At 47.3% G+C, this 22,728-nt stretch overlaps 2 protein-coding genes across 5 annotated transcripts in view; both read left to right on the top strand.

The window, feature by feature from the left end:
* Positions 1-5,979, top strand: part of ACAD10 (acyl-CoA dehydrogenase family member 10) — a 33,638-nt gene extending 27,659 nt beyond the window's left edge. For all 4 annotated transcript variants that reach the window (XM_082229882.1, XM_082229883.1, XM_082229884.1 and 1 more), the window contains exons 18-21: positions 332-504; positions 2,551-2,694; positions 4,511-4,588; positions 5,771-5,979. In XM_082229882.1, coding sequence (XP_082086008.1) covers positions 332-504; positions 2,551-2,694; positions 4,511-4,588; positions 5,771-5,905 — 530 coding nt within the window. In that variant the 3' untranslated portion in view covers positions 5,906-5,979. The remainder of the gene's footprint in view (positions 1-331; positions 505-2,550; positions 2,695-4,510; positions 4,589-5,770) is intronic.
* A 3,272-nt stretch (positions 5,980-9,251) lies between these two features.
* Positions 9,252-22,728, top strand: part of ALDH2 (aldehyde dehydrogenase 2 family member) — a 34,384-nt gene continuing 20,907 nt past the window's right edge. Inside the window, exons 1-3 of the mRNA XM_082230169.1 lie at positions 9,252-9,406; positions 19,456-19,560; positions 22,438-22,578. Of these exons, the coding sequence (XP_082086295.1) occupies positions 9,275-9,406; positions 19,456-19,560; positions 22,438-22,578 (378 nt within the window). The 5' untranslated portion in view covers positions 9,252-9,274. The remainder of the gene's footprint in view (positions 9,407-19,455; positions 19,561-22,437; positions 22,579-22,728) is intronic.

Raw genomic sequence — 22,728 nt, 5'->3', positions numbered from 1 at the left:
GGCCCTGTTCCTGGTTGCCAGCTGCTTCTGGGGAAGAACCTTCGCAGATCAAGCGTTGCGCTCTTGCTAATTTCAGTGATCATAGACTCATAGAAATTGTAGAGTTGGGAGGGAACCAAAGGGTCATTCCCCTGCAAGGCAGGAATCACAGCTCGAACGTTTGTGATCCATGTCTGCACTTAAGAGTTAGTGTTAATAAGGCTTCAATATTAAGCCACGTTACTTAGGCAGAGGTCCCCTCCAGGTTATGATGGGGGTGTTGTGTAACAGCAGCCGGGGAGTGGCAAGGGATTCCCTCTACCAAGAAATTTCCACTTCCTTCTCTTTCCAGCTGGCCATGGAGAGATAGCCTTTGACAACGTCCGTGTGCCCCAAGAGAATCTCTTGCTGGGCCCTGGCCGAGGGTTTGAGATAGCCCAGGGGAGGCTGGGCCCAGGAAGGATACACCACTGCATGAGGCTGATCGGCTTTGCAGAAAGGGCGCTGGCCCTCATGAAGGAGAGGGTAAGCAACACAGCATGGCGCGTGGGCTTGAGGGTTCTCATGGAGCAGCTCTCCTCGGCACTTTGGGTCATGTCTGCCTGTCACTGGGCTCCTTTATCCAGCACAATCTCATTCTGGGCTGCCTCCCTCCCTCCATCTTCCTCAAGCACTAGGTGGTTTGGGGAGACCTTTGCATTGCAGCACGTGCATAGGGACGCGTGTGGCGCTGTGATGTAAACCACTGAGCCTCTGGGCTTGCAGATCGGAAGGCCGGTGGTTCAAATCCCCGTGACAGGGTGAGCTCCCATTTGGCTACAAGCTGACCCTGTTTGGAGCACTAAAATGTACTTTCAATCCAGAGCATCTCATAGCCATTCGCATGCTGTTTTCAATCCAGATTGATTCTAGATAGCAGATACTTGGTGCACTTTTGAAAACACTCCCCCTGATTATCTTATCCATGCCTTTCAGTTCAATTCAATTTGTTATTTCTCCCCTGCCCATGCAGGGACGCGGGTGGCGCTGTGGGTTAAACCACAGAGCCTAGGGCTTGCCAATCAGAAGGCCGGCGGTTCAAATCCCCGCGACGGGGTGAGCTCCTGTTGCTCGGTCCCAACTCCTGCCAACCTAGCAGTTCGAAAGCACGTGAAAGTGCAAGTAGATAAATAGGTACTGCTCCGGCGGGAAGGTAAACGGCGTTTCCGTGCGCTGCTCTGGTTCACCAGAAGCGGCTTAGTCATGCTGGCCACCTGACCCGGAAAAACTGCGGACAAACGTCAGCTCCCTTGGCCAATAAAGTGAAATGAGCGCTGCCACCCCAGAGTCGTTCGCAACTGGACTTAATTGTCAGGGGTCCTTTACCTTTTTTTTGCGTTGCAGCTTATTTACTGTGGCCGTGACAAGTCGGCTTATCAGGGTGAAGACCTGTCTGAATAAAACCCTCTTTGCCTGCAGGTCATAAGAGGCTGCCTTGCCATGTCAGATCTCTGGCCCTTTCAGCTCAGTCTTGTCTACAGTGACCAGTGGCAGCTCTTCAAGGTTTCAGGCAGTGGTCTATCCTAGCCCTGTCTAGGGCCTTATCTGTTACAGGGTCACTGGCAGAGAATATACTGTGCGCCCAAAAGAGGCTAAGTGGGTCTCCTTTCACAAGGAGTTCTAGCACCTGGGAGGAGCAGCCACCAAGGAGGCCCTGTCTCAGGTTTCCACCAAGGGCCTCTCTGGAGAGTTTTAAAACCCAGACTGCCCTGTATGCTAAAACAGGGGCTTTTGGTTCCTTGTCACGTAGAGCTTCATAAGTCACCATGAGCACCTCTGAATTGTGCCTGGAAGTAACCTGCTAGCCTTTGAAACCTTTAATTTTTTATTTATTTAAACAAGGACAATACACTTCAATAACACGCAAGAATTAAAAAAGGAAAAAGCAATGGAACTGACTGAAAACTAAATTAAACATATGCACACAGTACAAATTTGGATTGTTTCATTCATACTCCCTGGAAAATAACCCTGATTGCCATTATTAGCATTGGGCAGGAGGAGGGGGTAATAACATTTTTAAAAGGGGACCATTTATATGGGACCAAGGTATTGCGCTTGAGGTCTTACGATCTTCTCAAAGCTGAAAGAATTCCAAATACTGTAGGAATCATTTGAACATTGATGTCACCACTAATATATGAAATAAAATAGTTGCCATGCAGTTGAAAGCAAACCTTTTCTTTCTTTCTTTTTTGGTTTGTCCTCCAGTGTACCTTGAATTTTAAGTTACTTTTTGGAACAGATATGGCTGTACCACATTTAAACCTTCTAAATATTTCTCTTTTTTGTGATAACCCTCCTGGCAGCTCACAATAAATATAGAATCATTTATCTATTTTTAATCCGTCTTCATGGATGGTTTTCTTCAGTGAAGCTGTCTTTAAATTGGGAGCAAGGATACCCCTTGGAACTGGCCCTGGTCAGTAGTCTGCCTGAAGTCCTGTGAACCAACTGATGTTGCTACAGCGGCCAAACAGTCTTTGGCTAAGTCAGAGCAAAACCCTCAGCCAGGTGTACCTTCCTTGGCAGGTGGCATCTCGCGTGGCCTTTGGGAAGCCCTTGGCAGAGCAGGGCACCATCAGGGCAGAAATCGCCGAGTCCCGTGTTGAAATTGAGCAAGCCCGCCTCCTGGTCCTCAAGGCAGCACACTTGATGGACACTGTTGGGAATAAGGTACGTGCTCAAAGAATCTCGGGGGTCCGCAAACCAGCGAGAACCGTGGTTGTGGGGAAAGGAAAGTGTCAACCCTGTCATTCCCACCACCAGCTCACAGTGGGGATGTGAATGCAAGGAGAGCCTTCTGGTTCAGGCCACTTGTGGCAAGTATCCATTGATGGCCTTATCCATGGATTTGTCAATAATAATAATAACAACAACAACAATAATAAATTTTTATTTGTACCTTGCCCATCTGGCTGAGTTTCCCCAGCTCCCAACAGAATATTAAAAACACAATAAAACTTCAAATGTTTAAAACTTCCCTAAACAGGGTTGCTTTCAGATGTCTTCTAAAAGTCAGGTAGTTGTTTATTTCCCTGACATCTTCTGGGAGGGCGTTCCACAGGGTGGGTGCCACCACCGAGAAGGCCCTCTGCCTGGTTCCCTGTAAACTCACTTCTTGCAGTGAGGGAACCACCAGAAGCTGTTGGTGGCAGTGAGTTCCACAGTTCAGCTATGCACTGTTGTGAAGGAGGACTTCATCTCTCCTGAACCTTCCAACATTCAACTTCATTGGATGGCCACAAGTTCTAGTGTTATGCTTTGTGGCCCTTCCCTTGCCACAGGTGCACAAGAAGGCAAATGATCCCTGCATTTTAGGGGGTTGGACTAGATGAGCCTTGTCGTCCCTTCCAACTCTACAGTTCTACGGTTCTGTGAATCAGAACTGTAGCACTGAGGAACGACACAGACCTCAGACTGAAGCGGTTTGAGATGTGGAGCTGGAGAGGCTTGAGGCCTGAAGGGCGAAATCAAGGAATGGGGAACCTGTGGCCCTCCAGATGTTGTGGAACTCCAGCTCCCATCAGCCCTGGCCAGCACGGCCAATGGCCAGGGATGATGGGAATTGAAGTCCAGCAACATCTGGAAACATTACTTTCTTGGGCTCCATGATCACTGCAGATGGTGACAGCAGCCACGAAATTAAAAGACGCCTGCTTCTTAGGAGAAAAGCAATGACAAACCTACACAGCATCTTAAAAAGCAGAGACATCACCTTGCCAACAAAGGTCCATATAGTTAAAGCTATGGTTTTTCCAGTAGTGATGTATGGAAGTGAGAGCTGGACCATCAAGAAGGCTGATCGCCGAAGAATGGATGCTTTTGAATTCTGGTGCTGGAGGAGACTCTTGAGAGTCCCATGGACTGCAAGAAGATCAAACCTCTCCATTCTGAAGGAAATCAGCCCTGAGTGCTCACTGGAAGGACAGATTCTGAAGCTGAGGCTCCAAGACTTTGGCCACCTCATGAGAAGAGAAGACTCCCTGGAAAAAACCCTGATGTTGGGAAAGATTGAGGGCACAAGGACAAGGAGACGACAGAGGACGAGATGGTTGGATAGTGTTCTCAGCATGAGTCTGACCAAACTGCAGGAGGCAGTGGAAGACAGGAGTGCCTGGCGTGCTCTGGTCCAGGGGGTCACGAAGAGTCGGACACGACTAAACAACAACAACAACATCTGGAAGGCCCCAGGTTCCCCTCCGTGGATCTACACCATTGCTGAATCTGAGAAAGTGCTGGGCTGCCTTTTTCGCCCCTTCACCTGCCACCTGTTTCTCCCTTTGGCTCTGTGTTCATGGCTCTGCCCAGTGGCCGGATTGGGCTGTGTGAAGGCAGGCTCCCCCATCCTGTGCTCTGCTTCTGGTCAGTTTACAAGAGGTGGCATCAAACGGCTTCAGTGGGAATGAAGGCAGGTTGAGAGCTGTGCCCTTATGTATGTGGGGGGAGTCCTGAGGAAGAGCTGACCGATATATTTTGTCTCATCTCCTAGGAAGCGGCTCTTGAGATCGCCATGATCAAGGTGGTGGCCCCAAGGATGGCTCTGCGCGTTGTCGACCGAGCGATCCAGGTGAGTGTTTCTCACGCTAGTGGAGGGGAGGGGAAGCTGTGGGAGTCCCAGGTGTTCTCGGATGCCTTGACCATTGTCTGGGGCTGATGGGAGTTGAAGTCAAGCAGTATATTGATGGGTAACAAGGGTCTTGTCACAATTCAAAGGCAAGATAATTTACACTGTATTGAGCCAGGCCTAGCTAACAGGCATCCTCCAGATGTTGCCAGGCTCCAACTCTGGTGAGAGGCAGCGTGGTGTAGTGGTTAGAGTATCAGACTAGGAGCTGGGAGACCAAGGTTGAAGAATCGGCCTTCAGTCATCAAGCTCGCCTTGGGCTCACTGTCAGCCGAAGCTACCACCCAGGGTTGTTGGGATCAAATGTAGAGGGGGGGAATCATGTTCCCCACCTGGAACAACTTGGAGGAAAGGGTGGGATGGAAATGCAATAAATAAGCACCCATAAAACAATAGGTAATAAAACAATAAAACAACAAACCAGTAGGCTAAAAGCAAAGAAAACAAAATGACAACTAAAAATATAAACATAGGGTCAGAAAATGTCTAAACCCTAATTAAAAGCTGAATTGAGGGCTGGAGGTTCTGGCTAGGCTGCTACCTCTATCGCCATTTCTGTCTGGATTATTTAATTATTTAAAAATATATATGTGGATACCACTATTTCATTGAAAATATATCAAAGTAGTTTTCACCAATAAAAACATACAGCAGAAGCAATTTTTTTCAATGTTAAAAAGTTAAAAACAAAGTAAAAAAAAAAAACCCAAGCATCAGTAAACCATTGTGAAAGGATGTCTTCTTAATTGCCTGCATAGGCCTGGAGGACTAAAAAAGTTTTCAGCAGGTGTTTAAAAGTTTGCATAGAAGGCACCCACTCAATCTCCAGTGGCAGAGAGTTCCACAGGACTGGGCCAATGACACTAAAGACTCCGTTTCTCGTGGTCAAACGAGCCCCACCTACTCAGGAAGCAACCAGCGGGTTGTTCTCAGTAAAAAAAGGGGTTCAGAATGAATATACTCCTTCACCCCTTGTTATTTGGCTGAGCCTCTTCTTTGAAATCTAATGAATTGTGCAGATACTTGCAATACAGTGCATCCTGCACTTAAAAAATAATAACAACACTGTGTTTCCTCTCTGCTCCCTGGCTTCTTTCTCTTTCCCCTTGCCTGGCTTACTCACAGGCTTTTGGAGCAGCTGGACTTAGCAACGACCAACCACTGGCGCAGTTCTTCGCCTGGGCACGGGCTCTCCGCCTCGCCGATGGACCCGACGAAGTCCACCGGGCAGCCATCACTAAAATGGAGCTCAAGCGCTAACACAGCCCCGTCCAGGCGGCCACACAAACCCCCAGCAAGCCAGAGTTGGGAAAAGGGCACCGAAGGTGTGGTTCTGGGGAGGCTATGTGGATGTGGCTTGTTTATTGGAAATCCGGTGTTTGTGCTGGCTTCCTTGGGCCACTGCAATAATTATTGAGCTGATTACAGAATGCACAAAGAATCACAGGGGCAAGCCGGCAGCTAGCGAAGGACTCAGCTGTGGGCTGAGAAGGCGACGCAGATTCCTAGCTGTAACCTCTTGGGGTCTTTGCTGAAGAATCTACATGGGTGCATTCAGAGATCCACAAAAGCGATGAACTTCCTTCATATGGTGGGCGACTGTGATGGGCAATGGCTATTGGAAAGCTACCCGTCCCTTCTGAAGAATCCCAGCTCGCTCATGTATGGGAAAACGCTGCCTCGGATCCACCGCAGGATATTTAATAGTATGGTGGAGAAAATATGGGCATCCCTTCGTGGATTCTAGCAGAGGAGCCCCTAGCCAGCTGCCTTGGCAGGGGGCGAGAATATGCACTTTGATTATATACTTACTGTAATTCACTGAGGGAATCGTGGGGAAGATCGAAATCACAGGAGAAATAGGGATTCTGCAAGTGTCCCAGGGAACGGTTGCATTAAAAGCAGAATGAGCACACCGACTCTGCCGTTTTCTTTTCCAGAATGCAGTTACGAAACCTAAGTTTTGTGCCAGGATTCTTATAGCTGCCTTTTCGATCAGCTTGCCTGTATTCTCCTTGGCTGCTAAGCATGGGGATGAAACGAAATTTCAAACGAAATGGAACCAAAGCTGAAACTCGCTAAACGAAAGACGTACTTGGGGGGGGGGGCGGGAACGGGTGCAAACGAGGTGCTTATAGGCAGACGCTGGTTGTTGCCACCCTCCAGACCACATGTCGAAAAGGCACGTGAAGAAGGGCCTCGGATGATGAACACAAGGTCAATAGGCAGAGCATTCCAAGTGTAGGTGTTGCCACACTGAAACATGGATAACATAAAAGGGTGGGATTAGGGACGCGGGTGGCGCCTTGGGTTAAACCACAGAGCCTAGGACTTGCCGATCAGAAGGTGGCGTTTTGAATCCCCGCAATGGGGTGAGCTCCTGTTGCTCGGTCCCTGCTCCTGCCAACCTAGCAGTTTGAAAGCACGTTAGAGTGCAAGTAGATAAATAGGTACCGCTCCGGCGGGAAGGTAAATAGCGTTTCCGTGTGCTGCTCTGGTTTGCCAGAAGCGGCTTGGTCATGCTGGCCACATGACCCGGAAGCTGTACGCCGGCTCCCTTGGCTAATAAAGCGAGATGAGCGCTGCAACCCCAGAGTTGGTCACAACTGGACCTAATGGTCAGGGGTCCCTTTACCTTTAAAAGGGTGGGACAAGTATTATGTAGCACCTCTTCCGCCGTTGAGTCTGGGCTGATGGGATCTGGAGTCCAACTGAGTGTTGCCATATTTCAAAAAGTAAAAACCAGGAGCATTTTTTTAGGAAGACCCCAAAATTGTTGAGCTTAGACAAACCCCAACATTCTTGAGCTCCCCCCCCAAAAAAAACCAGAAAAAATGTGATTTTTCGGTTTACTTGCCGAAGATCCAGGACAAACTGCCGCCTTCCAGAAATTCCCCCCAGACATCACTTCCACCTTTGAAATCCCAGTAGTGTCTGGGAAAATCCAGACGTATGGCAGCCCTAAACAACATAGAAGGTTCCCCAGACCTACTCTATCTTTTCCTTGACAGTGTATAAATACCGTATTTTTTGCTCCATATGACACACTTTTTTCCTCCTAAAAAGTAAGGGGAAATGTCTGCGTCTTACGGAGCGAATGCGTGGTCCCTAGAGCCGAATTGCCCAGGGGCAAAAAGCAGATCATGCTTTTTTCTTTTTTAGAAAGAGGGAAGGGGGTGTTGAAACAAAGCTGCTGAGCAGCTGATCGGCAAGTGATCAGAGGGAGATAAGGGACGCTAGCGATAAAGGAGGCTGCCTGGGAGGGGGGAGGTAAAGACAGCGAACTTACAAGGAGAGGACACAGGAATACTAAAACAAGCAATGAGGAGAGAAATTAGAAGAAAAGGAGGAGCAAAAAAACTGTTCCAGCTAAGGAAAAGACACTAAGGCAAACAAGAGGGAAGGGGGTGCTGAAAGGAAGCAGCTGATCGGCAAGCAATCGGGAGTGAGATAAGTGACGCTAGCAATAAAGGAGGCTGCCTGGCAGGGGGGAGGTAAAAGCCCATGGATCCTCAGGATTTTTGCGTTGGATCACCCCAAATTCACCATCGGATCACATAGCATGTCCATGGCTACAGCCTGCACCCAAGAAATCACGCACTCACTGTTGTGTGGGGCCGCAATGGCACAAAGCATGGATCCTCAGGATTTTTGCATTGAGCTACCCCAAACTGACTGTCAAATCACATAACATGTCTGTGGCCACAGCATGAACCACAAAAATCATACATCCACTGTTTTGTTCAGAATATTTTTTCTCTCAGCGAAAAATATGGTTACTTTGAGCAATATTTCAGTGTGGTGTAGAGTGCTGGACTAGAACCTGGGAGACACCAGGGTTCAAATCCCCGTTTGGCCATAGAATCATTGTAGAGTTGGAAGGGACCCACAGGGGACATCTAGTCCAACCCCCTGCATTCCAGGAAACTCAGCTAAAGCAATGGAGTTAATTTGGTTGACCTTGGGCCAGTCAGAGGGGGCTGAGAGCAGTTGGAGTGCAGCAGTGTCTGGAAGGCCCCAAGCTCCCATGCTTGGCACAGGAGTGGCACATGCCCACAAAGCAGTTTTTTTGACAAGACTTGCTTTTGCAGCGGCTTTAGGCAGCAGACAAAACGAAAACATGAAGAAACGTGTCATAGGGGGAAGAAGGTGCGGGGCCTTGGGCGGCTTCACCTGGGCGTGTAGTCACTTTGGCAACTTTAGCAAGCAATGACCTAGCCGAGCTCCTGCCCTGCCCGCAACACAGGCTCCTTCACACGTGCTTTGAAGCCCGCAGTCTACAGGGTTTTGTTGGTTATCTTTCGCGCGTGCGAACGAGCCACGAGGGCGGCTGTGCCCTCATCAGTCCGAGGGGAAAGCAGGCCGCGCGCGTGTCACTCGCTGCGGCGGCGGGGCGCTTTGCCGGGTTCCGTTCGCGACACGCGTAACGTGTGAATCCTCCCGGCTCCGACACGCAGGGCGCAGCTGAGCGCCACGGGGGCGGGCCCTCGCCAAACCGCTTGTCATTGGCTGCCTGGAGGCGGGAGAGGGCCGTTGGCCGACTCGCCGTCCCTCCCCCGGCCAGGCGGAGCATCGGGGTGCAGCCCAGGCGGCGGGAGCGCGCGCTCCGTTTCGCAGGAGGAGGCGAGCATGTTGCGAACGCTGGCGCTCCGCTCCGGCCCGCTGCGCCTTCGGGCGGCCCCCTTGCGCCTCGCCGCCAGAGCCTGGTCCGCCGCCGCCGTCCCCGCGCCCAACCCGCGCCCGGAGATCGCCTACACGCAGGTAAGGAGCAGGCCGGAGCTTCTTCGCGGGGGAAGCAGCCGCGCCTCCTGCCCGCCCCCCCAGCCTTGCTTCCCTTGGCCGGGCAAGAGGTTCCTGGAGCGCGTGCAGAGGGCAGGCTCGCCCTCGCTAAACGCAAGCAACTCCTTTCTCCGACCCGGACCCCCCGGACCCTCAGGAGGAGGGGGTCTTCATCCGTATCTTCCGCACCTGCAGAGAGGGCTTATCTTCTTTTTTCCCAAAATTTCTTTATTGTTTTTCACATTATAAACAAACACATAAGACAAACCAACACAAATCATAGCCTTATTGAAAATTACACTTATTAACATTGTTAAGTGACTTCCTCGCTTCCCCTTGGTTGGATTTCATTGCATATCCTTTTAACGGTTTTCCAAATCACAGTTCTTATAAAATTTAACTTAAACTTTAACATCCTTAGATCTTCACATTATGAAATTAAACGTATGAATTCATCACTTCACATAAATAAAATCCTAAGCCAATTAAGTATCTGCAAGCTGTTTCCAATTAATTTAACTTAACATATTTAACTAAGGAATCATTAAATTTAATCCACTCTTCCTGATACTCCTCCTCCTTCTGGTCGAGGACTCTTCCGGTTAGGTTGGCTAGCTCCGAAAATTCCATCATCTTCATCTGCCATTCTTCTATCGCAGAGAGGGCTTATCTTGCTGCAACCGCTGAGCAAACTCTGCAGGTTCCATGCCTCCAGGATATATCTTGGAGAATAATAATAATAATAATAATGATTTATTTTTTATACCCCGCCCATCTGGCTGAGTTTCCCCAGCCACTCTGGGCAGCTCCCAATCAAGTGTTAAAAACAATACAGCGTTAAATATTAAAAACTTCCCTGAACAGTGTTCAAGTTGCAAAGGAAATGGCCGGGGGTTTGGATTTCGGATCAAATTCTGGCCTCCCCCTCCGAGATCTCCTTAGCTTTCTGGAATTCCCCACGCATGTGTGAAAAGCCCTGATTTCTAGCCAGATGAGAAGTTTCTCTCTTTTGCCTTGGCCTTTTCCTCTTCTGCTAGATACTGTATTAAGAAACATAAAATGTAGCATTCACAGGGAAAGGAAGGAAAAAAAGGAAGGAACGCCTCTGTCTCTCATTCCCTCTTAATTAGGCAGTCATTTAAAGAGAGGAAAACTCAGGTTTGGCAATCCATAGTTTGTCTCGTGGAAACTTCTGCCACTTTTTTTTTAAGGTTGGCTGCAGGTGGAAATAACGGTGGAGGTTCCATATTTCTACTGACCACACACCCACACTCCCTCCTGAGGAATGCTGAAATTGTGATAAAGGGGTGGGAGCGTGCACAAAGCTTCCTGAACAACTGCACTTTTGCACGTGCAAAACACATGCTCTGGAAACACACCCTTTTTTAAAGTGGCACCTGCAACAACATGTTGCAGTATGGAGTGCTGCAGCCATACCCTTTTCCAAGACGACACACCATGACATCCCCTTTTCTGATTTTTGCATTGCCCCCACAACAGTCAGCCAGCCTTGAGGTCCATGCTCAGTCCTCGTTTGGCTGCTTCCGGTTCCACCCCCCCCTTTAATATCACTTGGTAAAGGTAAAGGGACCCCTGACCGTTAGGTTCAGTCGTGACCGACTCTGGGGTTGCGGCGCTCATCTCGCTTCATTGGCCGAGGGAGCCGGCATACAGCTTCCGGGTCATGTGGCCAGCATGACTAAGCTGTTTCTGGTGAACCAGAGCAGCACACGGAAACGCCGTTTACCTTCCCGCCAGAGCGGTACCTATTTATCTACTTGCACTTTGACAGGCTTTCAAACTGCTAGGTTGGCAGGAGCAGGGACCGAGCAACGGGAGCTCACCCCGTCGCAGGGATTCGAACCGCTGACCTTCTGATCGGCAAGTCCTAGGCTCTGTGGTTTAATCCACAGCGCCACCGGTGTCCCATTAACATTGCTTGTCCTCCCCAAAAGGTTTGCACTTCTGCAAGCCTGCCGGTCCTCCTCTCCTCTGTCTGGATGGTGTAGTTTTTAGCTGTGTGAGGATCCACACCGGGGTCAGCAAACCTTTTCAGCAGGGGGCCGGTCCACTGTCCCTCAGACCTTGTGGCGGGCCAGACCATATTTTGAAAAAAATATATGAACAAATTCCTATGCCCCACAAATAACCCAGAGGTGCATTTTAAATAAAAGGACACATTCTACTCATGTAAAAACATGCTGATTCCCAGACCGTCCATGCGCTAGATTTAGAAGGCGATTGGGCCGGATCCGGCCCCCAGGTCTTAGTATGCCTACCCATGATCCACACTCAGTCTTGGGTTTTGCAAATGGAGAGAATAGCTAGCTACTGTCTAGAAACTTAATTTTGGGCCAGGGGCTTCTGGTTTCTCAGGAGGAGTCCTCCTTGCCACTTGCTTGGGCTGTTGCTTCTGTTTTCTCTGAAACTTCCTGACCTTAGAGGTTCCTTCTCCGACTCCCCAACCCTCCAGCAAGAGTGATTCGAGATCCTGTCCCAAATCATTGATAGGCGTTGTTTGTCAGCCACAATTTCCCCAAAGAGCTCTATGTGGGGCTACCTTTGAAGGGGACCCGGAAACTACAACTAATCCAGAATGTGGCAGCTACACTGGTGACTGGGAGTGGCTGCCAAGACCACATAACACTGGTCTGGAAAGACCTACATTGGCTCCCAGTACGTTTCCGAGCACAATTTAAAGTGTTGGTGCTGACCTTTAAAGCCCTAAACGGCCTCGGTCCAGTATACCTGAAGGAGCGTCTCCATACCCATCGTTCTGCCCGGACCCTGAGGTCCAGCGCCGAGGGCCTTCTGGCGGTTCCCTCATTGCGAGAAGTAAGGTTACAGGGAACCAGGCAGAGGGCCTTCTTGGCAGTGGCACCCGCCCTGTGGAACGCCCTCCTACCAGATGTCAAAGGAAAAAACTACCAGACTTTTAGAAGACATCTGAAGACAGCCCTGTTTAGGGAAGCTTTTAATATCCGAAGGACTATTGTATTTTAATATTTTGTTGGAAGCCGCCCAGAATGGCTGGGGAAACCCAGCCAGATGGGTGGGGTATAAATAATAAATTATTGTTGTTGTTGTTATTGTTGTTATATGTTTTGCAGCCAATTGCCCTGACTAAGGCCATATGTACTTTTCAAGCAGTATGATACCACTTTAAACAGTCCTGGCTTGCCCCACAGAATTCTGGGAGTTGTAGTTTGTGCAGGGCGCTTGAGAGCTGTTAGGAGACCTTTCCCCAGTCTCTTCCCAGAGCGACAATTCGGAGTGTTTCCTGGAAAGAGGAATTGGTTGTTAAACCAACCTGGGAATTGTCGTTCTGGGAGGGGAATAGGGTCTCCTAGCAACTCTCAGCATCCTTTACAAACTACAGCTCTTGGGGGGGTGTCCATGATTATTCAAAATGGTATCAATAGCACTTAAAATGTATAATGTGATGTTTTGGACTACAACTCCCATCAGCCAGCGCGTTTGTGCTTCCACCATCGTGGAGCTGTGCTGGCTGGGGCTGATGGAAGTTGTAGTCTGGAAGGTACCAAGCCGAAGTTGGCTGGAACTTAGAGCATCTCGGAGGAGATGTAAGACAAGCTAGTTAAGACTTTGAATGTGTGTACTACTTATATAACATGATTTATTATCTACAAATAATCCTCCTTTTCTTCCCTTTCTCCCCCCCCCTTTCTTTTTGAGCTGCTGGTGGACTGTTGAGGGTGTGGCCCCAACTTCTTTGACCATTTTATTCTAATCGGATTTTTGTTAACAGTTCTTGGTGGTGTGCCATGCCGTTAGCCAGAGAGAACTAGAAAGGCAGCCAGATTTTCCTGCACGGTGACTTTCGTGTGTTGCCTTAGGGATTGCTGACGGGGTGCTTTAGAGAAAGATGTGTGCACTCTGATCCTTGACCAACTCTTCCCTGATAAAGGAAAAAAAAAAACCCCACAGCAGTGCAAGCTTGTTACTTTTGCTGGCGGAGGGGTGGTCGTTGTAATTCTTGCATCCGTTCAGGAACGGAGTGTGCTTGGCAGACTGGTGACTGTGGGGGCAGAAAAAGGGAAAGAAATCAGCTCTCAGTGGGCAGTTCTGAATATCAACCACTGTATATTTTGCTCTTTCTGGGTGTTGTGATAGAGGACATTGCATTTGTCTCCCAGACCTGAGGTTCTCACCTCTGTTCTTAGAGGTTGATGGGAGGCTGTAAGAACATAATTCAATTCCAAGCACAATTCAAAGTGTTGGTGCTGACCTTTAAAGCCCTAAATGGCCTCGGTCCTGTATACCTGAAGGAGCATCTCCACCCCCATCGTTCTGCCCGGACACTGAGATCCAGTGCTGAGGGCCTTCTGGCAGTTCCCTCACTGTGAGAAGCCAAGTTACAGGGAACCAGGCAGAGGGCCTTCTCGGTAGTGGCACCCGCCCTGTGGAACGCCCTCCCACCAGATGTCAAAGAGAACAACAACTATCAGACTTTTAGAAGACATCTGAAGGCAGCCCTGTTTAGGGAAGCTTTTAATGTTTGATGCATTACTGTATTTTAATATTTTGTTGGAAGCTGCCCAGAGTGGCTGGGGAAGCCCAGCCAGATGGGCTGGGTATAAATAATAAATTTATTATTATTATTATTATTATTATTATTATTATTATTATTATTACCTGCTGGATCAGGCCCATGGACGATCCTGCTCTTACCAGATGCCTGCAGGAAACCCACAAGCAGGACCTGAGCACCAGAACACTCTGTTCTCCTATGTCAGGCACCCCCAAACTCGGCCCTCCAGATGTTTTGTGACTACAATTCCCATCATCCCTGAGCACTGGTCCTGTTAGCTAGGGATGATGGGAGTTGTAGTCCCAAAACATCTGGAGGGCTGAGTTTGGGGATGCCTGTCCTATGGTTTCCAGTAACAGACTCAGAAGATTGCTATGAATAAGTTAGAAATAGAAGAGAAATGCTTGAGGGCTGAGATCTGACATGGGAATACTGTATTAGAGAACTTTTCTCTGCTTTCTGCATGCATGTTTTTATAAACTTCTATCCTCTCACCCTCTTACTCTAAATTAATTTATCTGGTCTCCATGGTGCCCAAGGCCATCAGCCCAAAAAGACTTTGGGGAAAACATGGTGGAGGCATATAATATTGCAAGTAGTGTGGGCCCAGTAGACTGGCACATGTGCCTTCCTTCTGGGTCTAGTATAAAGTAAGCAGCATATGAGCGGCACACAAAACGCTACCAAACCATTCTACGTTCTAAGCCTTATATTAATAATCCAAAAATTGAGAGAGCTATGTACAAGATCTACTACCGAAGCCACAAATTTAAAGTCCTTTAAATTGTGTCCAAAAGGAAGATTCAGTCTTTAAAGTTCCTTTAGCCAGGCTTCTGTAGATATCAACAAAAGTAAGTTTGATCAAACGAAGTGTCAGGGATGTTGCGCTTAAGGGTTAGATATCAACAAGGATAAGTTTGATCAAATGAAGTGTCAGGGATGTTACGCGCAAGAGTTAGACAGGGTTCTGGCGTTTGTCACCTGTTTCGCCCATGAAGAGTCTTGGGCTTCTTTAGTAAGTTCTCTCTCACGGTTCTGATATATTTATAAACATTCAAGTCCAAAGTTAACATTTCCTCTTAGATTAAGCTACAATATTTACCGTATTTTACGCTCTATAAGACACACCAGACCACAAGAAGCACCTAGTTTTTGGAGGAGGAAAACAAGAAAAAAAAAATTCTGAATCTCAGAAGCCGGAACAGCAAGAGGAATTACTGCGCAGTGAAAGCAGCAATCCCTCTTGCTGTTCTGGCTTTTGGGATAGCTGCGCAGCCTGCATTCGCTCCATAAGACACATACACATTTCCCCTTACTTTTTAGGAGGGAAAAAGTGAGTCTTATAGAGCAAAAAATACGGTAATTTATTTCTTCAGGAAATTCTCTCTCAAGATTTTGGTGTATTTACATACATTCAACTTCATATGCTAAGTAAATGAATAAATGCTCAAGACAAGAGTAGATCTGGTACATAGCTCTCTCAATTTTTGGATTATTAATATAAGATTTAGAACGTAGAATGATTTGGTAGCGTTTTGTGTGCCGCTTATGTGCTGCTTACTTTATACTGGTTTACTACAAGAATTGCTAGCATAGGTTCTGCTCTTCAGTTCCCAGATTAGGAAGGTTGCATAAGTAGATATGCACTCTTATCATGCGTCCTCCGTAATCTGCCTTCTACGAAACAAACAATCAGACTTCATCCTTGTTCATTGTAGAGAAAATGTTGATCTGGAATTTTTTTGTGTGAGTTATGCAGCACTTGGCAAGATACCCTGACCTCTCAGTTTACAGCCCCAGATTGTAAAAGTTTGGCTTTTGAACTCTCCGCGGCTGGGAGCAGCGGCTAGCTTCTTCCCAAAACTTCCACCTTCCTTTTCGTCTCACTTTTGAAACCAAGCAGCTGACAAACCGATGTGGAAAACACTGGTTGCCTTCTCCCCGCTTCTGCATTAACTCAGACCCTATCTGCATGGTACCTTTAAAGCACTGTGATACGACTTTAAACAGTCACAGTTTTCCCCCAAATCCTGGGAGCTGTAGTTTGCAAAGGGTGCTGAGAGTGGTCAGGAGGGCCCTGATTCCCCTTCCAGTGTTTCAATTCCCAGAGTTCCCTGGGAGGAGGGATTGCTTGTTAAACCACACTGGAAATTGTAGCTCTGTGTTTGTTCACTAGGACATTTGGTCTAGTTATTGCATTAGTCTGAGATTTCTTTTTAAATCTGTATGAAAATTCATATGCACATTTTTCTTCAGATATGTCCTTAAATATGTATTTTATCACATAATCCGTATTTAATATGCATGTTATTAAAAGCATGCAGTTCTGATTGTATTTTATCATGAAATACACATTTTGTTTTTGTTTTTTTTAAATAATATTTATTACTTTTCCAACAGTTTAAACACAAGAAAGGGAAAAAAAGACAATACAATACAAAGACACTACATAACACTAACACTTAAACTAACAAAACAAAACAAAAACCATTTAAAACACATCAAACAATTTCAATATCTTATCTTTCATTCACTTCACTTATTTCAACGACCTCCTCATATTGTCAGACAAATGTCTGCCCGGGAGAAAGCCCGCTTGGTTCTTATGAATTTCTTCTACTAACACCTTTTTTAATCTTTTAGCCAAAATATCTGCAAAAATTTTGTAATCCACATTAAGCAGTGATATGGGGCGGTGAAATACACATTTTGAATGGATTGTGAAACAGGAACTGTATTGCCCAAGTCAGAGAAATGCAAATTCTAAAAGGTTAAGAGGTCTGTGTATTAATATACAAAGTGCAAATCGAGTTGGTTTAGTTAAGAATGCAGACCAAACAAATGCTTCCTGTATGTGTACAATTTTGTCAGCTGTTCGGAGCTGCTGTCAAAATGAACCTAGGACACACAATTTGGGACCACCTCTCCTGGTATGCCCCTCGGAGGACCTTAAGGTCCACAAATAACAACACGTTGGAGGTCCCAAGCCTCAAGGTGGTTAGATTGGTCTCAACTAGGCCCAGGGCCTTTTCAGTACTGGCCCCAACTTGGTGGAATGCCTGTCACAAGAGACTAGGGCCCTGCGGGACTTGACATCTTTCCGCAGAGCCTGCAAGACAGAGCTGTTCCTCCTGGCCTTTGGTTTGGACTCAGTCTGACCCTTATGTTTCCCTCCCCTTATGGTTTTGATTTATTAAAATGAGGCTGCATTTAAAATTGTATTTTAACCCATATTTTAATAAACTGGGTGTTGATTTGTTTGTCGTCGTCCCCTATTATGTTTTATTGTAATTTTATTGGTGTTAGCCGCCCTGAGCCCGGCTCTGGCCAGGGAGGGCGGGGTATAAATAAAATATTATTATTATTATTATTATTATTATTATTATTATTATTATTATTACCACCACCACTACTACAGAATTACAATATCTGGGCCAAATTGTATTCTAACTAGCACTATGGGACAGGTGCTGGCATTTGAAAAGGGGCCACAAAGATTGCCTTCTCCTCCCCAAGCAACCGGGAAGATCGGGGCAGCAATTATCCTTGTTGTAAATGGCGGGTTGTATTTATTTTTATTGGCAAACATCTTAGCTATTTTTTGTGTTGCAAGCTGTCAGGCATGCTTGGGCCACTTCTTATTTTTTCTTGAATCAGTTACTTGTTTTGGAAGAGGGTATTGTCCCTTTTGCTACGCTCTGATAAGTGCTTATCTCTGGTTCTTATCTCTGTTTGTGCTGGGTAAATGAGCTGGGCGGCAGTTTCTGAATCAACGGTTGCTGTATGTATCAAAGGTTTTTCATAAATGGCTAAAGAATATTAACACCTAGGGCAGCAGCTGTTTTGAATAGGCCAATATTTCTTGCTCTCTTGCTTTCTTTTAATGCTTAAGATGCTGTGCAGGCCACTACTTGAAATTTCTTTCGTTCAGGGTAGTGCTTGAGGGTCCACTTCAGTATTTGAGCATCTGTGGGTCTTCGTTTACAGTGGGGTTTACGATAGGGACGCAGGTGGCGCTGTGGGTTAAACCACAGAGCCTAGGGCTTGCTGATCAGAAGGTCGGCAGTTCGAATCCCTGCAATGGGGTGAGCTCCTATTGCTCAGTCCCAGCTCCTGCCAACCTAGCAGTTCAAAAGCACGTCAAAGCGCAAGTAGATAAATAGGTACCACTCCGGCGGGAAGGTAAACAGCATTTCCGTGCGCTGCTCTGGTTTGCCAGAAGCGGCTTAGTCATGCTGGCCACATAATAATAATAATAATTTATTATTTGTACCCCGCCCATCTGGCTGGGTTTCCCCAGCCACTCTGGGCGGCTTCCATAGAAACCAAAAAAACACTAAAATGTCACACATTAAAAACTTCCCTGAACAGGGCTGCCTTAAGATGTCTTCTGAATGTCAGGTAGTTGTTTATCGTTTTGACATCTGATGGGAGGGCGTTCCACAGGGCGGGCGCCACTACCGAAAAGGCCCTCTGCCTGGTTCCCTGTAGCTTTGCTTCCTTCGCAATGAGGGAACCGCCAGAAGGCCCTTGGCGCTGGACCTCAGCGTCCAGGCAGAACGATGGGGGTGGAGACGCTCCTTCAGGTATACTGGGCCGAGGCCGTTTAGGGCTTTAAAGGTCAGCACCAACACTTTGAATTGTGCTCGGAAACGTACTGGGAGCCAATGTAGGTCCTTTCAAGACCGGTGTTATGTGGTCTCGGCGGCCGCCCCCAGTCACCAGTCTAGCTGCCGCATTCTGGATTAGCTGTAGTTTCCGATCTGAAGAAGTGTGCATGCACACGAAAGCTTATACCAAGAACTAACTTAGTTGGTCTTTAAGGTGCTACAGGAAGGAATTTTTTTATTTTGACTATGGCAGACCAACACGGCTACCTATCTGTAACTGTAGTTTCTGAGTCACCTTCAAAGGTAGCCCCACGTAGAGCGCATTGCAGTAGTCCAAGCGGGAGATAACTAGAGCATGCACCACTCTGGCAAGACAGTCCATGGGCAGGTAGGGTCTCAGCCTGCGTACCAGGTGGAGTTGGTAGACAGCTGCCCTGGATACAGAATTAACCTGCGCCTCCATGGACAGCTGTGAGTCCAAAATGACTCCCAGGCTACGCACCTGGTCCTTCAGGGGCACAGTTACCCCATTCAGGACCAGGGAGTCCTGAATGACCCGGAAGCTGTACTCTGGCTCCCTCTGCCAATAAAGTGAGATGAGCGCCACAACCCCAGAGTCGGCCACGACTGGACCTAATGGTCAGGGGTCCCTTTACCTTTTATGGGGTTACTTCAGGAGGGGAATGGCACTCCCAAATCTGCCCCTCAACACTAAGGTTCCGCCTAGCTGTGTGTTGGTTCCTGAAGCATCAATCTCTTCACCGTCAGCCGTCGTGTGTTGGTTCCTGAAGCATCGATCTCTTCACCATCAGCCGTCGCTGTGAAGCGTTTGCGCCCCGAAAGCTTACAGTCCACGTTTTCATTTGCAGATCTTCATCAACAATGAATGGCACGATGCAGCCAGCAAGAAGACATTCCCGACCGTCAACCCGTCCACAGGGGAGGTTATCTGCCAGGTTGCAGAAGGAGACAAGGTACCACATCAGTGGGGTCAGGGGAAATGCCTGTCCCAGTTTGTTTATGCTTCGTGTTGCCTTTGCCAACCCAGTCTCCTCCAGATGTTTTGAAAAGCACGGGTTGGCAAGGGTTAGCAAGTTGGAACAATAGCAGCTGCTTTTAAATGGAATCAGACCATCTAGTACACTCAGGGGTGGCCAACTCTCAAGAGACTGCAATCTACTTTCAGAATTATAAACTGGCAGTGATTACTCCCATTTGGGGGGGGGGTTTGGCTCAAAGTTGTTGAACTTTTTTTGGGACTGAAAGACCCATTTTGGGGGGTTCAGCTCAAAGTTGCTGAGCTTTTTTAGGGGAGGAGAAGAGCCCCGTTTTTGGGAGGTTAAAAAATAAGCTTTTGGGGGGGATTTCCACTTTTTGGGAGGGTTAAAGGCATGGGGAAAAGGGGTTAAGTCACTCACAAAAAGATCGCACAGAGAAAGCTCAGTCTTTGAGAGATCATACAACCATGGAAGGCAAGGCAGGCGTCAGTTGTAGCGATGCTACGGAAAAGGAGCCAGAGCTCTACCAAAACCTCATTGGGATCTACCAGTAGATCACGATCAATCTGTTGGACATCCCTGTACTGGATTGTACTATCTGTATTTCAGCCTCGCCCCTGGCACGTGGTAAGAATAATATCACAAGTCTTGTTGCAAAACTGACTGTTAAGGTATTTACTATTATTTCTTATTTAGATCCTGCCTTTCTCCCAAGCTGGGATTCAAAGCGGCTTCCCACAGTTAAGAACATCATTATAAAATATAAGTAGTTGAAATAAATCAAAACACATTTACGACCAGCAATTAAAACCTAATTTTCCCTGACAGCTGTGGTTAGCAGCACCTGCACCTCAGTTTCCAAGGACCTGTCTGGGCAGAAATGTCTCAGCCTGCCAGTCTGACCTCTTGTGGGAAGAAATCCTACAATCTGGGAGCAGACACAGGAAAATGTCTTGTGCCACCACCAGCCGTTCCTCTGATGTTGACACTCACTGGAAGATCTTAGCCCTCAGGCAGGTTTTTATGAGGAGATACAATCTCCCAGATAGCTTGGACCCAAAGAGTCATGTGGCACCTTTAAGTTTTATGGTTCTTGGTACTTTTGAGGGCTTTGATTTAGTCCTCTGCTTCCTTCTGCTTTAATGGAGCCTTGGCAAGTTCTGGCAGATTCAGGAGCTTGTTGCAACTTGGTGACCCTTCCTTTTGCGGGGTGTGTGTGTCCTTAATAAAGATACGAGCCTACAATGGCATTTGGGGTCGTAGCAGTATGTCTATTCCTGTATTTTAAGCTTCCGTGAGCCTATAGGAACAGGGAGAGCAGCAATTTACCACCTAAGGGCTTGCCGCTTTCTACAGGTTCTGCCATCTCTGCCTCTCGATTTTACACCAAACCTAACTTTCCAGCAACATAGAAATCGTCTGATTGTCTGGCCTTAATCAGAGATTGCGAAACAAACAGGCTGCTCCTGGCAGACGGCCACACACAGAGTAAACATTTCCTTGTTTTACCAGAGCACCGGCCTTTATACGGCTGCGCTTTGGCAGCAAATATGTGGCTGTTCCTTTTCACATGGTAATGTTATATCTGGGCAGAAGCTGGGTTAGCAAACAGGAATGACACAGCAAAAACTGTACATCACCCAGGAGCTTGTTCCCTGCAGGCAGCACCCAAGGAGGAATAATTAACTGCGTAGTATCTGGCCAGGAAGAGTGAGCAAGAAGGAAGAGTGGGGAGATCTGTCAGTCTGGGTTTCTCTCAGATTCTCGTTTTCCTAAACTTAGGTGCAGTGCACCACATATCTGCATCAGCCTCAGTTAAGAAAGAAAAAGGTCTTGTAAGAGTTTGTCAGTGTTTTAGTTTGCATTTCTCCTAACACACACATTTTTGTCTGCAATCTTGCCCACACATCTTATTTGCAGGCAATTCTCTATTATTATTATTATTATTATTATTATTATTATTATTATTATTATTATTAACTACTACTATTTATTATCTCACCTTCTAAACTACCATTTCTAGGAAATTTGCACATGAAATGATTAAAAACGGTTTAAAACACAAAAAACAACAAATCCACTTAAAACAAGGCTCAGAGGTCCTCAATTTAACGGCAGCTGCTACAGGTTCGGTGGACTTTTCTGACATCAGGTTGTTTCAGTCCTCTGGGAGGAAAATTTACAGTGGTACCTTGGGTTACATACGCTTCAGGTTACATACACTTCAGGTTACAGACTCCACTAACCCAGAAATATTGCTTCAGGTTAAGAACTTTGCTTCAGGATGAGAACAGAATTTGTGCTCCGGCGGCGTGGCAGCAGCGGGAGGCCCCATTAGCTAAAGTGGAGCTTCAGGTTAAGAACAGATTCAGGTTAAGAAAGGACCTCTGCAAAGAATTAAGTTCGTAACCAGAGGTACCACTGTATATAAAAAAAGCTCTCTTACATTTTAGAGTTGTTGGATCTTGTAGATAAGATGGTAGGAAACATTCTTCTGAGAGACGTAATTTTCCTTAGTGGGCAAATGGTTCTGTCGTTCGATACCAAAGAGCAGGGATGGGGAACCTGAGAGACTCCACCTCCCATTACCACTACGCAGTGTGTGCAGGAGTCAGGGGTGATGGGAGTTGTAGTCCGGCAACATCTGGAAGACCACAGGCTCCCTGTCCCTCTCACAGAGAGACTGCCTCAGTGGATCTCTTGCTTTCCTGAGACCTAGACTTAATGCCCTCACCATGGAAGAATGGGAAGATGCTGTAGACTAGCTTGGTGTCTGAATGAGCAGTTCTCCGGAGTCTCAGATCTGCTTGCGGATTTGCCTGCTCATTGTGTCCCACCTTGATTCTCTTCCAGGCCGACGTAGACAAAGCTGTTCAGGCAGCCAAAGAGGCGTTCAAATTTGGATCTCCCTGGAGGCGGATGGACGCCGCCCACCGGGGCAAACTCTTGCACCGCCTCGCTGATTTGGTTGAGAGGGACCGTGCATACCTGGCGGTATGTTTTGAACTTTTTTCCCCCAGGTGCATTCTCCTCTTTTCCTCTTTTGGATCCTTTCTCTTCTTCATTGAGTTTATATACTGACCTACACCTGAAGGTCTCACTTTTGGAAGTGCCTAGTAGCATCTGGTTCCTCAAAACCGGAAC

Source organism: Podarcis vaucheri (assembly GCF_965113315.1).
Source record: "Podarcis vaucheri genome assembly, chromosome: 7".
NCBI lineage: Eukaryota > Metazoa > Chordata > Lepidosauria > Squamata > Lacertidae > Podarcis > Podarcis vaucheri.
Note: the sequence above shows the minus strand (reverse complement) of the source record. Positions and strands in the feature narration are given on the sequence as shown.